The following is a 17,275-nucleotide window of genomic DNA, read 5'->3' as shown; positions in this document are numbered from 1 at the left end:
GTTGGCCTTCATAACAAGAGGATTTCAGTATAGGAGTAGAGAGGTTCTTCTGCAGTAGTATAGGGCTCTGGTAAGACCACATCTGGAGTACTGCGTACAGTTTTGGTCTTCTAATTTGTGGAAGGACATCCTTGTGATTGAGGCAGTGCAGCGTAGGTTCACGAGATTGATCCCTGGGATGGCGGGACTGTCATATGAGGAAAGATTGAAAAGACTAGGCTTGTATTCACTGGAGTTTAGAAGGATGAGGGGGATCTTATAGAGACATATAAAATTACTAGACTAAGTGGGACCCGTTGGGTCCCATGGTCCCCCGACGCAATATTCCACCTCTCCACCAATTCCAATATTGGTGGCCAGTGGGAGGGCTTTCTGGAGTGCTGGTATGGGTTCGTGGGGTGACAGCTCAATCCCTCAAGCCTGATCTGCTGGCAGCTCACTCACGGCTGGTGGGCTGGCAGTTGACTCATGACTATTCCTTGAAATTCCATTTCAAGCAGTGTGCAAGGTCACCAAATTCACATCCATGTTCCTACCATTTCAAGCAGGGTGCAAGGCCACCAAATTCAAGTGCAGTTTCCTACCACTTCAAGCAGGGTGCAAGGCCACCAAATTCAAGTGCAGTTTCCAACCACTTCAAGCAGGGTGCAAGGCCACCGAATTCAAGTGCAGTTTCATACCATTTCAAGCTGGATCCAAGGCCAACACATTCAGTGCAGTTTCATACCACTTCAAGCAGGGTGCAAGGCCACCAAATTCAAATGCAGCTTCATACCATTTCATGCAGGGTGAAACCACCATAAAACCATACAAAACACCAAACTCACGGATTCAGTAGACATTCAGTGTGTTCAGTTGATTCACAGCTCAGACAGTCGTGACCTCTCCCTCCCCCATCATGCAGAGACTGACCACACCCACACTTCCGGGTTTTATAACCCCTCCCCCTCCCACCGGAAAAGGTGTGGATTTCATGGCGTGATTGACAGGAGAGAGATTCTCAACATTTTTTAAACACTAATAACACTTTAATTTTTCATTGATGGGAAGAATTCTCTGCACCTGCTCAGCGGAGGGCGGACTGAGTAAGATGTCCAAAAATCACAGCCGTATGTGGTAGCGTTTTATCTAAAATCAATATACAGTGCAAACAGTAAGTAAGTATATTTGCAGCAGTGCCTTTTAACTTCAAACCAAAGCACCCAAGCCGTAAGTAGTGCCTTTCAACTTCAAGCCAAAGCAACCAAGCCACCATTTGCAGTAAGTAGTGCCTTTCAACTTCAAAGCCAAAGCACCCGCCACCACCATTTGCAGTAGGTGGTGCCTTTCAACTTCAAGCCAAAGCACCCGCCACCATTTACAGTAGGTAGTGCCTTTCAACTTCAAGCCAAAGCACCCAAGCCACCATTTGCAGATAGTGCCTTTCCACTTCAAGCCACCATTTGCAGTAAGTAGGGCCGTTCAACTTCAAGCCATTGCACCCACGCCACCATTTGCAGAAAGTAGTGCCTTTCAACTTCAAGCCAAAGCACCCAAGCCACCATTTGCAGTAAGTAGTGCCTTTCAACTTCAAGCCCCAAATCACCCGCCACCATTTGCAGTAAGTAGTGCCTTTCAACTTCATGCCACCATTTGCAGTAAGTAGTGCCTTTCAACTTCAAGCCAAAGCACCCAAGCCACCATTTTCAGTAAGTAGTGCCTTTCAACTTCATGCCACCATTTGCAGTAAGTAGTGCCTTTCAACTTCAAGCCAAAGCACCCAAGCCACCATTTGCAGTAAGTAGTGCCTTTCAACTTCATGCCACCATTTGCAGTTAGTGCCTTTCAACTTCAAGCCAAAGCACCCAAGCCACCATTTGCAGTAAGAAGTGCCTTTCAACTTCAAGCCAAAGCTACAAGCCATTATTTGCAGTAAGTAGTGCCTTTCAACTTCAAGCCAAAGCACCCAAACAACCATTTGCAGGCACCATATTGCAGAGACTGAGTGAGGCACACCACTTCCTGTTTTATAGTCCCTCCCCCTCCCTCCAGCAGGGGCAGCAGAGAGAATGGTGATTTAGAAAAAAAACATTAATATCTCTCTGATTTGTCATCGATGGGAAAAATCCTCCACACCCGTAAGGCGGAGGGGGGCTCTGAGTGAGGTGGCCAAAAATGACGGCCGTAGGTGGCGGCGTTCTGTCGGAAATCGCAGCACAGTGGGCCAAAAGCGGTCAAGATCAGAGTTTTAGTAATATAGATAAAAGGACTGGACAAGCTAGATGCAGGAAAAATGTTTCCAATGTTGGGAGAGTCTAGAACCAGGGGCCACAGACTTAGAATAAAGGGGATGCCATTTAAGACTGAGGTGAGAAAAAACCTTTTCACCCAACGAGTTGTGAATTTGTGGAATTCCCTGTCACAGAGGGCAGTGGAGGCCAAATCACTGGATGGATTTAAGAGAGTTAGATAGAGCTCTAAGGGCTAGTGGAATCAATGGACATGGGGAGAAGGCAGGCACGGGTTATTGATTGGGGACGATTGCCATGATCACAATGAATGGTGGTGCTGGCTCGAAGGGCTGAATGGCCTCCACCTGCATCTATGTTCTATGTTTCTATGTTTCTAAAACCTTTTACACATCTTTTTTCCCCCACTGCTGTACCGCGCATCAGTTATACTTGTCAGCACAGAATATTTTTTTATTAATTAACGTCTATTTCCTGGCCAAGTTTTTTTGCACGAACTGTTTTATATTTCCTATGAAATGCAGTTCTTCATCCAAAACAGCTTTCAGTAGAAAGCGTACTTAAGCCTGCACTGCACTGCTATTTAATGCGCTACTGGTCCTTTGGGGTTTCCTGTGCAGTGCTAAAATAAGCGAGAGAACAATGTGAAGTTTTGGGATCAAGGGCAAAGCCAGATTGTTTTTGATGCTGCCTGGCATCCAATGAGGCTTTACATTTCTACTGTACAAGTCGTGCATACATTGTTAATATACAGGCTGCAAACTAATTGCTGATGTATAGAATGCATAATGCTGTAAACAATGCCTCGCTATTCATATCCCATTTTGCTCTCACAAATGTAGACAAGATCACACTGGCAGTTTTGGCGCAGAAGTTGGAGAGTTCATGAAATCGAGGAAGAGGGGGGAGGAGTGGGGTTGTTGTAGAGGAAAGGGAAATGAAGTAAAGAAGGAGTGAGACGTGTGGTGAGGTGGGAAGTTTTGGGAGAGGGGAGAGGGGGGAGAGAGAGTGGATGGGGAGAGAGGGGTGAGAGGGAGAGGGAGGGGGAGAGGGAGAGGGGGGGGGGTAGAGAGAATTGTTTGACAATTAAGTTATAAATTGGTCATCTAACTTTATTTTTTATAAATGAGTGATTCCATCTATTCTTATTTTCTCTTGAAGAGGACCTGAAGCCTCTGATAATTCTTTCACACTAAATGTGTACTGTTTAAATGCAGTGCCTATTAAAAGCATTTCCCTATTTTTAAAGCACTAATGACTTACTGTTTCCCTCAAAATTTAGGTGGGAAAACAGAGATTTAACAAACAATGCTGCTTGTGCAAAATAATCTAACATGGGACCAGCTTAGATGGGGCATCCTGGGCGATATGGAAGACTATAGACAATAGGTGCAGGAGTAGGCCATTCGGCCCTTAGAGCCAGCACCCGCCATTCAAGGTGATCATGGCTGATCATCCACAATCAGTACCCTGTTCCTGCCTTCTCCCCATATCCCCTGACTCCGCTATCTTTAAGAGCCCTATCTAACTCTCCCTTGAAAGCATCCAGCGAACCGGCCCCCATCGCCTTCTGAGGCAGAGAATTCCACAGACTCACAACTCTGTGTGAAGAGGTTTTTCCTCATTTCCGTTCTAATGGCTTACCCCTTATTCTTAAACTGTGGCCCCTGGTTCTGGACTCCTCCAACATTGGGAACATGTTTCCTGCCTCTAGCGTGTCTAAACCCTTAATAATGTTATATTTCAATAAGAATCCCTCTCATCCTTCTAAATTCCAGAGTATACTAGCCCAGCTGCTCCATTCTACCGACATATGACAATCCCGCCAACCTGGGAATTAACCTGGTGAACCTCCGCTGCACTCCCTCAATAACAAGAATATCCTTCCTCAAATTTGGATACCAAAACTGCACACAATACTCCAGGTTTGGTCTCACTAGGGCCCTGTACAACTGCAGAAAGTCCTCCTTGCTCTTATACTCAACTCCTCTTGTTATGAAGGCCAACATGCCATTCGCTTTCTTCACTGCCTGCTGTACCTGCATGCTTACTGTCAGTGACAGATGAACAAGGACCCCCCAGATCCCGATGTACTTCCCCTTTTCCCAACTTGACACCATTTAGATAATAATCTGCCTTCCTGTTTTTGCCTCCAAAGTGGCATTTAATTCACATTTATCCACATTAAACTGCATCTGCCCAATCACCCAACCTGTCTAAGTCACCCTCATAGCATCCTCATAGCATCCTCTTCACAGTTCACACTGCCACCCAGCTTTGTGTCATCTGCAAATATGCTAATCTTACTTTTAATCCCTTCATCTAGATCATTAATGTATATTGTAAATAGCTGCGATCCCAGCACTGAGCCTTGCGGTACCCCACTAGTCACTGCCTGCCATTCTGAAAATGACCCGTTAATCCCTACTCTTTGTTTCCTGTCTGCCAACCAATTTTCTATCTATGTCATACCATGTGCTCTAATTTTACCCATTAATCTCCTATGTGGGACCTTATCAAATGCTATCTGAAAGTCCAGGTACGCTACATCCACTGGCTCTCCCTTGTCCATTTTCCTAGCTACATCCTCAAAAAATTCCCGAAGATTAGTCAAGCATGATTTCCCCTTCATAAATCCATGCTGACTTGGACAGATCCTGCTACTGCTATCCAAATATACCGCTATTTCATCTTTTATAATTGACTCCAGCATCTTCCCCACCACCGACATCAGGCTAACTGGTCTATAATTCCCTGTTTTCTCTCTCCCGCCTTTCTTAAAAAGTGGGATAACATTAGCTACCCTCCAATCCACAGGAACTGATCCAGAATCTATAGAACATTGGAAAATGATCACCAATGCTTCCATGATTTCCACCTCCTTAAGTACCCTGGGTTGCAGGCCATCAGGTCCTGGGGATTTATCAGCCTTCGGTCCCATCAGTCTACCCAACACAATTTCCTGCCTAATGTGCATTTCCTTCAGTTCCTCCGTCACCCTAGATCTTCTGGCCACTAGTACATCAGGGAGATTGTTTGTGTCCTCCTTAATGAAGACGGATCCAAAGTACCTGTTCAACTAATCTGCTATTTCCCCATAATAAATTCACCATTTTCAGTCCTTACGGGTCCAACTTTGGTCTTAACTAATTTTTTCCTCTTCACATACCTAAAGAAGATTTTACTATCCTCCTTTATATTCTTGGCTAGCTTACCTTCGTACCTCATCTTTTCTCCCCGTATTGCCTTTTTAGTTATCTTCTGTTGCTCTTTAAAAGTTACCTAATCCTCTGGCTTCCCGCTCATCTTTGCTATGTTATACTCTTCTCTTTTATTTTTATACAGTCCCTGACTTCCCTTGACAGCCACGGTCGCCCCTTACTCTCCTTGGAATCATTCTTTCTCTTTGGAATGAACTGATCCTGCACCTTCTGTATTATTCCCAGAAATACCTGCCATTGTTGTTCCACTGTCATCCCTGCTAGGGTATCTTTCCAGTCAACGTTGGCCAACTTCTCCCTCATGGCTCCATAGTTCCTTTTGTTCAACTGTAATACTGACACCTCTGATTTACCCTTCTCCCTCTCAAATTGTAGATTAAAACATCATATTATGGTCACCACCACCTAATGGCTCCTTTACCTCGAGTTCCCTTATCAAATCCGGTTCATTACACAGTACTAAATCCAGAATTGCCTTCTCCCTGGTAGGCTTCAATCCAAGTTGCTCTAAGAGTCTATCACAGAGGCACTCCACAAACTCCCTTTCTTGGGGGTCCAGTACCAACCTGATTTTTCCAGTCTACCTGCTTGTTGAAATCTCCCATAACAACCATAACATTACCTTTATGACATGCCAATTTTAACTTGATTTAACTTGCACCTTATATCCAGGCTACTGTTTGGGGGCCTGTAGATAACTCCCATTAGAGTATTTTTATCGTTACAATTGACCAGTTCTATCCATACTGACTCCACATCTCCTGATTCTATGTCACCCCTGCAAGGGACTGAATTTCATTTCTCACCAACAGAGCTACCCCACCCACTGATGGGGTTGTTTTCATGCTGTATGACTCTATGTCTTTCATATTCATCAATGTTACTGTGAACCTTCCAGTCTAAGTTCAACTGCTTGACATCGGTAGTTGATGTGCTGAATCGGGGAAATGAGCTCCCGGCTAGGTTAAGGTGACAATGCACATCTAATGCCTTAGCTTCCTCTGCATCGGAGTTATGAAGGTTAATGTTAGTAATTAAAAAGTTTGTCACATAAGCAATGGGTGAGAAATCTGGGTGACTTTGGGTGAGCAGCAGGAGATATGTGAGGCCCTACATGACCGATCACTGAGAAAATACTGCAGCATTCAGCACGTGAAGAAATTATAAGAAATCGTTGGTCAAATCAAACATTTTTAGAATCCTGAGACCAGTAGACTCCCTACTCAGTATGAATTTATTGGACGTCACTGAGACATTAACACAGGGGTAGGCCTTCTATTTTCTGCTAAACACAAGAAAAGATGAACACTTGCTCAGTATGCCAAGGCCTGCTAGAACTCGCTAAACACTTTAACTCCCCTTTCCATTCCCACACTGAAGAGGAGTCTCGACCCAAAACGTCGCCCATTCCTTCTCTCCAGAGGCAGCTTACAACTCAGTGGTACAGTATGAAACTGATTTCTCTAACTTCAAATAACCCCTGCATTCCCTCTCAATCCACCGTCGCACCAGCTTCTTGTTCTCACCTAGCAAACAGCTAACAATGGCCTGTTTCCTTCATCATTGTTACATTTTTGCATACCTTTCATTCATTTGTTCTATATCTCTCTACATCACTGTCTATATTTCTCGTTTCCCTTTCCCCTGCCTAGTATGAAGAAGGATCTCGGCTCAAAACGTCACCCATTCCTTCTCTCCAGAGATGCTGCTAAGCATCTCCCGTTGAGTTACTCCAGCACTTTGTGTCTATCACAGGATTAAACTTGTGGAAGTAAAAAAGATTCAGGGAGATATACTATGTAACCTTCTGCCTTTGGAAAAAGATTATTTGGTGGTAGATTATGTGCTCAGCACATTACATTTTAAATTTTGTTAACAGTAATAAATATAAATCCGACTTCTTCCTGAGTAATACACGAGGCAAGATTAACCTTCTAAGTCCTATGAAACACAAGATAAGATGAACAACTGTGCTCAGTCCGTCAAGGCATGCTGGAACTCGTAGATGCGAACCACTTTAACTCCCCTTCCCATTCCCGCACTGATCTTTCAGGTCCTGGGCCTCCTCCACTGCCAAAGTGAGGCCACATGCAAACTGAAGGAACAGCATCTCATATTTAGCTTGGGTAGCTTACAACCCAACAGTATGAATGTTGAATTCTCCAATTTTAAATAACGTGCCCCCTTCCCTGCACCTTTCTTTCCCTCCCGCCCACCATATCCCAGCGCACACCCATTTCCCCCATTTCCCTGCTCCTCTTCCCCTCCCACCTAGATATCTCTGACTACATGTCACTTCTCTTCTCTCCCTATCTAACCCCTCTCACTTGCTAGGCTTTGTCCTGCATCCACCTATTTTCCAGCTGTCTCTCTTTCCTCCTAGTCTGAAGAAGACCTTCAGTCTGAAGAAGGGTCCCGATCCAAAATGTTGGCTGGCCAATGCTCTTGGACCCACATACTTCCTCCAGCACTTTGTATTTTGCTCAAGATAACATTAACCTTCTCTTAACTTTCATTCCTCATTTGGGGTGAGTGTAGGAGAGCCCCTGCAGAAATTTTGGGTACTTATTTCCACAATCTAGCTGCTCCTCTACCTGTTCCACAACTCTGTGCGATATTACCTGACCGTTCCTTTTGTGTTCCTCAGGACGGAGGCAGCAAAACTCTGGGTCACTCCAACCAGGCTGATCCCATCCACTTCCACAATTAGATCATTCACTTGGATCCTGAATAAGAATAAATGAAAAAAATCGGGCGTTAGCTGGATGCAAGTAACCAAGTAGCCTCGTGGTATTTCTTCAGTAGCCACTTCAAATCCAGCCAACAAGATTAGTCAAACAGAAATCAAAAATGCTTGCTTAATTCAAACACTAATATTAATAACAAGTGGAATTTCACGACTAGAGGCATACAAGGAACTGTAGATGCTGGTTTATACAAGATGAAGACACAAAGTGCTGGGGTATCTTAGCGGGTCAGGCAGCATCGCTGGAGAACATAGATAGGTGATATTTCACGTTGGGACCCTTCTTCAGACTGATGAAGGGTCCCAAGTCGAAACCACGTACACTAGCACAATCCTATACACTAGGGACAATTTACAACAGCTAATTAACCTTCAAACGTGTATGTCTTTGGATGGTGGAAACTAGAGCACCCGGAGAAAACCCATGCAGTCACATAGTGCAGGTACATAGTGCCCTGAAAATGGCGTTGCAAGTTCCTAGGTTGGTCATGAGTATTTAACATTGAGTATAGAAAAATACACAAAGCGCTGAAGTATGAGACAAAAGGATTGAGGAGATACAAATAGTGAAGCCAGAGGAAGGAATGCAGGTGGGATGGGAGAAATCTGTGTGAATCTAGGTGGGCCACATGGGAGGGCGGAGGAGAAGGTAAAGGGGGTGTGGGGGAGAAAGGGGACGGGTAGGGGGAGGAGGGTTGTTGGAGATTACCTTTTGTGTACAGACGTTGGAATCTTATGTTGTACCAGACATTGGTGAGGCCATATATGGAGTAATGTGTTCAGTTTTCATCTCCCTGCTATTGAAAATATGTCATTGAGCTGCAAAAGGTGCATAGAAAATTTACGAGGATGTTACCAGGACTCAAGTCTGCTTTATAAGGAAAGGTTGGGCAGGCTAAAGGGCCTGTCCCACTTTCATGACCTAATTCACAACCTTTTTTACTCATGGACATTGTTCATCAAGCTAGAAAAAACGCCCCGACCTACTTGATGCCACGAGTACCTACGACGAGCATCACGGCCTGCTACAACCCACCTACGACCTTGTGACGACCATGCTGCGAGTATGAGTCAAAGGCAAACTCGGCAGAGGTCGTGAATTAGGTCGTGAAAATAGGACAGGCCCTAAAGACTTTATTCCTTGGAGTGCAGGAGGCTGAGGGGAAATTTTATTGAGGTGTATAAGATCATGAGAGGAATAGATAGGAAGAAAGCAGAGACTTATACCCAGATTTGGGGAATAAAAAAACAGAGAACATAGGCTTAATGTGAGAGGGGAAAGATTTAATACGAACCAGAGGGGTATGTTTTTCATTCAGAGTGTGGTGGGTATATGGAATTAGCTGCCAGAAGAAGTAGTTCATGTCAAATACTCAACAGCATTTAAAAGACACTTGGACAGATGCATGGATAGGAAAGATTTAGAGTGATATGGACCAAACACAGGCAAATGGGACTACCTTGGCTGGGGCTTCTTGGTTGACATGAACAAGTTGGGCAGAAGGGTCAGTTTCCGGATTGCATGTCTATAATTCCAACAAAACATTGAATTCAGTAGGAATGAACTGCAGACGCTGGTTTACACCGAAGATATACATAAAATGCTGGAGTAACTTAGCGGGACAGGCAGCATCTCTGAAGAGAAGAAATGGGTGACGTTTCGGGTAGTAGAGATGCTCTCTGTCCCGTTAAGTTACTCCAGCATTTTGTGTCTATCTTCGGTATAAACCGGCATCTGCAGTTCCTTCCTACACATATCGTCTGCTCCACTGCAAAATCCTTCTCTCCAGAGAAGTTGCCTGACCCGCAGTTACTCCAGCATTTTGGCTTCTAACATTGAACTGAGAAGGTTTTGCTTTCAGATTCCAACAGTATACGTTTAGAAGAGTGATTCCTTGGTGACTATGCAGCAGTAGAGATTTTAATGGCTACTGTCGCAAATGAGGGAAGGATCAGTGTTTTAATTTGTCGCGTTTAACCCTCCCTGGAGAGCAGAGATCGTTTGCTGCATTATCCACACACTCATGAGAAGCCAAGCACTTAACATGGCAGACCTATTGTTGTGTTTGCCGCTAAAATAGGATGATTCCCCAAAAGATGGAACAGTAAGAGAGACATTTGGGACAGTATTACAAGGCTAAACAAACCTTGCAGCGAAATCCTACAGTGATGACGTCAGAACAAAACATCACTGACATCCTAGGTGTGGGGGAAAGAACTGCAGGTGCTGGTGGGAACCGAAGTAAGGCACAAAAAGCTGGAGTAGCTCAGCCGGTCAGACAGCATCTCTGGAGTAAAGGAATAGGTGACGTTTCGGGCACAGACGCTCCTTCAGACCGAGAGTCAGGGGAATGGGAAACAAGAGATTTAGACTGTGATATAGGGAGGCATAGAACAAATGAATTAAAGATATGCAAAATTTAACAATGCTCAAACAAGCGGTCCATTGTTAGCTGTGGGCTAGGTCGAGACCCTCGACCAGAAACGTCACCTATTCCTTTTCTCCAGAGATGCTATCTGATCCGCTGAGTTTACTGATATCCTAGGACAGTGTGTAGATTCAGAGCCAACAACACCAATTGCTCAGCACTGATCAATCTCAGCTCAGCAGCCGGTCAATGGCTCCTTGCATTTTTGCCTTTCAAGGTGCAAGTGGTCCATTAAATCACTTCAGAAACTTGCTGAAAGAAGTCAGATACAACAATGCTGGTGACAGCAGGGATAGGAGATGGGAGGATAGGTAACAGACCAAAGTGTGCAGCCTTTGTGTATCACACACTACTTGTTGAAAGCCAACACTGTTGCCAATTGCTCTTCTTGAAATACAACAGTACCCTATTCATTATTTACAGGTAGGGTAGCTATGTGTGTGTAACATTGTGTACAGCTTCATGAGAGTGAATGCTTCTGTGTGACAGGCATGCTATCTGATCAGATCAGATCAGATAATACTATACATAAATATAATCAAGCCTAACTCAAGTACAATAAGTAGAGCAGAGGATGCAGAATATACGTAACGTTGTAGTCCACCTGTTCCATAAACAATAGACAATAGGTGCAGGAGTAGCCCATTCGGCCCTTCGAGCCAGCACCGCCATTCACTGTGATCATGGCTGATCATCCACAATCAGTTCCCCATTCCTGATTGCCTATGGTCCGCAATAGGCCAGAGATGAATCGGACAGTACCCCAGCTTATGGAAGCACAGCCCAGAGAACTGAAAACAGAGGAGAAGAAGCTGTTCTGACAACATTTTTGGGTCAGGACCCTTCTGCAGTCTGGACATGGATAGACAACATTTTTGGTTTGTTGAAGAAGGGTTTCAACCTTAAACGTCGCCTGTTCATGAGCTGTTCTGCAGTCAGGTGAGAACGTGAAAACTCCACACAGACAGCACCTGAGGTGAGGACAGAAATCGGGTCCCTGGACCTGTGGCACCATGACCTCCGTACCCTTCTGCTGCTCCTAAATTATTTGAAATGCTGACTTGGATTAGAAGAAAATGGTGAAAATTAATTCAGTGAACTGTCAGCTAATAAATACAGTGGCCCCATTGCTATTCTGACTTTTTAATTAACAAATTAATTTTAGATAGCATTTGTTCAAAACCTCAAGGCAAGGATTAGAAATCACAGAGACATTTGGTTAATCGTTCATTCTCTGTACAGAACTGTGATTATGATCATGGTTTAAAAAACAAACAGCTGGCATCAGGACGGGACTCTTCTTTAGCGACCGAAGAAGAGTCCCAACACAAAATGTAACCTATCCATGTATAGACTGAAGAATGGTCCCGATCCTTGATTAGTAAGGGTGTCAGGGGTTATGGGGCAAAGGCAGGAGAATGGGGTTGAGAGGGAAAGATAGATCAGCCATGATTGAATGGCAGGATAGATATAAAACCTATTATGACCCTAAATATCACCTATCGAAATCTAGACTAAAGAAGGGTCCCAACGCAAAACGTTGCCTATCCATGTTTTCCAGAGATGTTGCCTGACCCACTGAGTTACTCGCACATTGTCTTCTTTCGTAAACTAGCATCGGCAGTTCATTATGTCTCGAACCTTCACCCTACCAGGTGATTTTTTTGTAATTGGGTCACATTTAACGTGGAGCGGTGAACACTGCCTATGGGCAGTTTGCGTCTGTTTGGGGGTGGGGAGGGTAGATGCCAATCCCCAACCGAAAAGTGATGATTTCCTCGGTAGAGTGTGGAGACTGAAGTTTGTGAACAGTTGGCACAATGTTGGCAGCCAAGGCCTGCGCCCCTTAGGTTAAGTTTATTTTAGTTTAGAGATACACCACTGTAAAAAAAATACTGTGGATGGAGTGAACTGGTAGAATAGTTTAGTGATACAATAGAACTTTATTTATCCCAGGAAGGAAATTGTTCTGCCAACAGTCATAAAACACAACATGATACATAAAACTTGAAATTAAAGTGACTTTAAAATTAAAGCTTGTAGATAGGCCCTTTGACCTATCAAGTCCATCATCAGTTATCATGGATGATTTTAATCTACATATAGATTGGGCCAATCAAATTGGTAGCAGCGCTGAGGAAGAGGATTTCCTGGAATGTATACGGGATGGTTTTTAAAACCAATATGTTGAGGAACCGACTAGAGGGCAGGCCATCCTCGACTGGGTATTGTGTAATGAAGGATTAGTTAGAGATCTTGTTGCGCAGAGCACCTTGGGCAACATTGACTATAATAAGGTGGAATTCTGCATTAGGATTGAGAGTAACCCGGTTAATTCAGAGACTAAGGTTCTGAATTAAAAGAAAAGATACTTTGAAGGTATGAGACGGGAATTGGCTAGGATAAACTAGCCAATTATACTTACAGGGTTGATGATCGAGATGCAATGACAAAGATTTAAAGACCGCATGGATGAAATCCAAAAAATTTTCATCCCTGTCAGGCGAAAAAATAAAACGGGGCAGGCGGCTCAACCGTGGCTAACGAGGGAAATCAAGGATAGCGTTAAATCCAAGGAAGAGGCATATAAATTGGTCAGAAAAAAAGCAGCAAACCGGAGGACTGAGATACATTTTGAACTCAACAGAGGACAAAGGGTTTAATTGAGAGATGGGAAAAAGAGCATGAAAGAAAGCTTGTGGGGAATATAAAAACTGACTATAAAATAGGAAATATAAAACTTGACAAGGTCCCACACAAGAGATTAGTGTGCAAGATCAGAGCACATGGAATTGGGGGTAGGGCATTGACATGGATAGAGAAACGGTTGGCAGACAGGAAGCAAAGAGTAGGAATAACGGGTTCTTTTCAGAATGGCAGGCAGTGACTAGTGGGGTGTCGCAAGGCTCGGTGCTGGGACCCCAGGTATTTACAATAAATATTAACGATTTAGACGATGGAATTAAATGTGACATCTCCAAGTTTGCAGATGACACAAAGCTGGGTGGCAGTGTGAGCTGCAATGAGGATGCTATGAGGCTGCAGGGTGACTTGGATAGGTTGAGTGAGTGGGCAGATGCATGGCAGGTGCAGTATAATGTGGATAAATGTGAGGTTATCCACTTTGGTGGCAAAAACAGGAAGGCAGATTATTATCTGAATGATGTCAAACTAGGAAAAGGGGAGGTGCACGAGACCTGGGTGTCTTTGTACATCAGTCACTGAAAGTAAGCATGCAGGTACAGCAGGCAGTGAAGAAAGCTAATGGCATGTTGGCCTTCATTGCAAGAGGATTTGAGTTTAGGAGCAAGGAGGTCCTACTGCAGTTGTACAGGGTCACCGGGAATATTGTGTTCAATTTTGGTCTCCTAATTTGAGGAAGGACATTATTGCTGTTGAAGGAGTGCAGCGTAGATTCACCAGGTTAATACCCAGGATGGCGGGACTGACATATAATAAAAGAATGGGTCGACTGGGTTTGCATTCACTGGAATTTAGAAGGATGAGAGGTTATCATATAGAAACATATAAAATTCTTTAAAGGATTGGACAGGCTAGATGTAGGAAAAATTTTGCCGATGTTGGGGGAGTCCAGAACCAGTGCTCACTGTTTAAGAATGGGTAGGCCATTTAGGACTGAGATGAGGAAAAATGCCTTCACCCAGATAGTTGTGAATCTTTGGAATTCTCTGCCACAGAAGTGGTGGATGCAATTCACTGGATGTTTTCAAGAGTTACATTTAGCTCTTAGAGCTAAAGGAATCAAGGGATATGGGGAAAAAAGCAGGAACGGGGTACTGATATTAGATGATCAGACATGATCATATTGAATATTCAACTGGCTTGAAGGGCCGAATGGCCTACTCCTGCACCTATTTTTCTATGATTTCTATGTTTCTACTGACGAACTGTCACCTGTACACTAGTTCTATCCTGCACACTGGAGACATTTTTCAGAATCCAAGTAACCTACAAACCTGCATGTCTTTGGAGTGTGGGTGGAAACCAGAGCACCCGGAGTAAACCTACTGTATAGAGTGAAGCATGTTTTCAAACTGCTCAACTTTGATGTCTGAAAGAAATACCCTTGACACCGCAGTGTGTCCAGCAGATCAGACCTGGATGCTTTCAAGAGAGAGTTAGATAGAGCTCTTAAAGATAGCGGTGTCAAGGGATATGGGGAGAAGGCAGGAACGAGTACTGATTGTGGATAATCGGCCACTATCACGGTGAATGGCGGTGCTGGTTCGAAGAGCAGAATGGCCTACTCCTGCACCTATTGTCTGTTGTCTATTGTAAATGCTTATTACAGAACTCCAGAAAGCAGCCTTGTAAATATATACTGGATGTTAGTAAAAATATCACAAGTGCTGTGAGATGATTTCTGCGCAAACAGTAATCAGTTGAAGGATTTGCTGAGTTATTTTATGTGTATAGATTCATTATCCTTTGCATAATGTGCATCTAGGAGTGGATTTGAAGCTCCTATTTTCAATGAATATATTTTTGTACATAACACATGAGATGCTCTCTCATCTTAAAAGAACATAGTAGTCGTGTTTTTATTCAATTTGAATCCTAATCAATTTGGCAAAAGATGTTCAAAGAAAGCTGTTAAAATGAGTGTCAAAGAAAAACCTTCAAAATAATCCAACTTCTCTCCTGCGGCAAAATTCTCTCATTTTTTTTGCCCAGTTTATTTATAGACTAGTGCTTTTTTCCCCCCACTTTTGGTTCCTGTAATTAGAAGCACTGCAACACACTAAAATGAAAGCCAGGTAGTCACAATATGATGCACAGTGTATGTGACGACAGGCACACTGAAGTCCCCTTGATATTGTAAATTTCTACAAGGGCCTGTCTTAAAGGTGCAAATCTGGTGAGAATGAGGTTTCATTAGCAACAAGACGTCTGAAGAAGGGTCTCGACCCAAAACGTCACCAATTCCTTTTCTCCAGAGATATTGCCTGACCCGCTGAATTACTCCAGCTTTTTGTGTCCATCTTCGGCATAAACCAGCATCTGCAGTTCCTTCCTATCAACCTCCTGATTCTACAGTTCAGTTCAGTTTAGTTTATTGTCACGTGTACCGAGGTAGTGAACATTTTTTGTTGCGTGCTAACCAGTCAGCGGAAATGCATCCAATACATTATTACAATCGAGCCATTACAGTGCACAGATACAAAGGTTCGAAGGGTTCAAAGGTCAATTAAGGTACCATGAAATTTGATTTACCATGATAAGGAAATAACGGATAGTGCAAGATAAAGCCAGCAAAGTCTGATCAAGGATTGTTCAAGGGTCACCAATGAGGTAGATAATAGTTCAGGACAATTGCAAGCCAATCACACTTTTGTGCCAATAAATATTTCAAAGGAGAGTATACCTTTATTCCAAGCATATTCCATGATAACCACTATTCTATCTTATCATTACACCTTAAGAAATATTGCAATTTATACAAGAATAGTTCAACAGTTCGCCCAGGTCTGCAGGCACAGTTTTCCCTTGTTTGTTCAGTAAAATGTCATTAAAATATATTTCAAGCCTCAGACAGCTAACAGAGATTGAAAGCCACTTTTGGAAAGAAAAAACAATTGAAATTTAATTTTGGTATGGAAATGCTGATGGCTGCTACAGCTAATATTATTGAGCTACTGCCTTGAGGAACATTGGATTTCATTTAGATGTGCAGGGTTCAAAATTTCATTGAAAATATTCTGTAGCACTGCAGTACAAAATTAACGAAACATTGTGAGGTGCTATTTGTTTAGTTACTCCATTACGGCATGCTCCATAAAATGAAAATCTGCAATCTCTTTGCGGCACAGTGGTAGAGTTGCTGCCTAACAGCGCCAGAGACCCAGGTTGGATCTTGACTAAGGATGCAGTCTGTACGGAGCTTGTACGTTGCCCAGGTGACCTGCGTGGGTTTTCTTCAGGTGCTCCGATTTCCTCCCACACTCCAAAGACGTATAGGTTTTGGAGGTTAATTAGCTTCAGTAAAATTGCAAATTGTCCCTGGTGTGTGTAGGATAGTGTTAGTGTTCAGCGATCGCTGGCAGGCATGGACAGGTCGAAGGGCCTGTTTCCATGTTGTATCTCTAAACTAAAACTATACTGCAGTCATAGAGCTGTACAGCACAGAAACAGGCCCTTCAGCCCACCTTATACATGCCGGCCAAGGTAGCACATTCAGCTTGTCCCATTTGCCTGCATTTGGCTCATGGACCTCTAACCTTTCCTCTCATATGTATGTCCAAATGTCTTTTAAAAGTCATATTTGTATCTGCTCCTATAGTTTCCTCTGGCAGCTGATTTCAGATACAAACTACCCTCTAAGTGAAACCATTACCTCTGAGGTCCCTCTTAAGGTCACCTTAAGCCTATGGCCTTTAGTTTTAAAATCCTCCACCCTGGGCAAAAAAAACCCGTGGGTGTTCTCCACTGCCTGCAAACCATGTCTCTCATGCCTATCATGTTGCAAATCGTCAAAGGATGCACCAGCATTTAAACATAATGAAAATCTGCAGCATTTAATTCAACTGGCATCAGGCCAAATTTGTGCATAGTTGACAATTTTTTTTGTCTTATATTATAGCAGTTTTCAACAAACAAACAGTATGATTTAGGTGATGTTTCGGGTCAAGA

The 17,275-nt window shown here is 43.4% G+C and overlaps 1 protein-coding gene across 1 annotated transcript in view; it reads right to left on the bottom strand.

Moving 5' to 3' along the window:
* LOC129710337 (neurabin-2-like) overlaps positions 1 to 17,275 on the bottom strand; it is a 197,640-nt gene that overhangs the window by 44,199 nt on the left and 136,166 nt on the right. Inside the window, exon 5 of the mRNA XM_055657269.1 lies at positions 8,071 to 8,175. Within this exon, the coding sequence (XP_055513244.1) occupies positions 8,071 to 8,175 (105 nt within the window). The remainder of the gene's footprint in view (positions 1 to 8,070; positions 8,176 to 17,275) is intronic.

This window comes from Leucoraja erinacea, chromosome 27, assembly GCF_028641065.1.
Source record: "Leucoraja erinacea ecotype New England chromosome 27, Leri_hhj_1, whole genome shotgun sequence".
NCBI classification, from domain to species: Eukaryota; Metazoa; Chordata; class Chondrichthyes; order Rajiformes; family Rajidae; genus Leucoraja; species Leucoraja erinaceus.
Note: the sequence above shows the minus strand (reverse complement) of the source record. Positions and strands in the feature narration are given on the sequence as shown.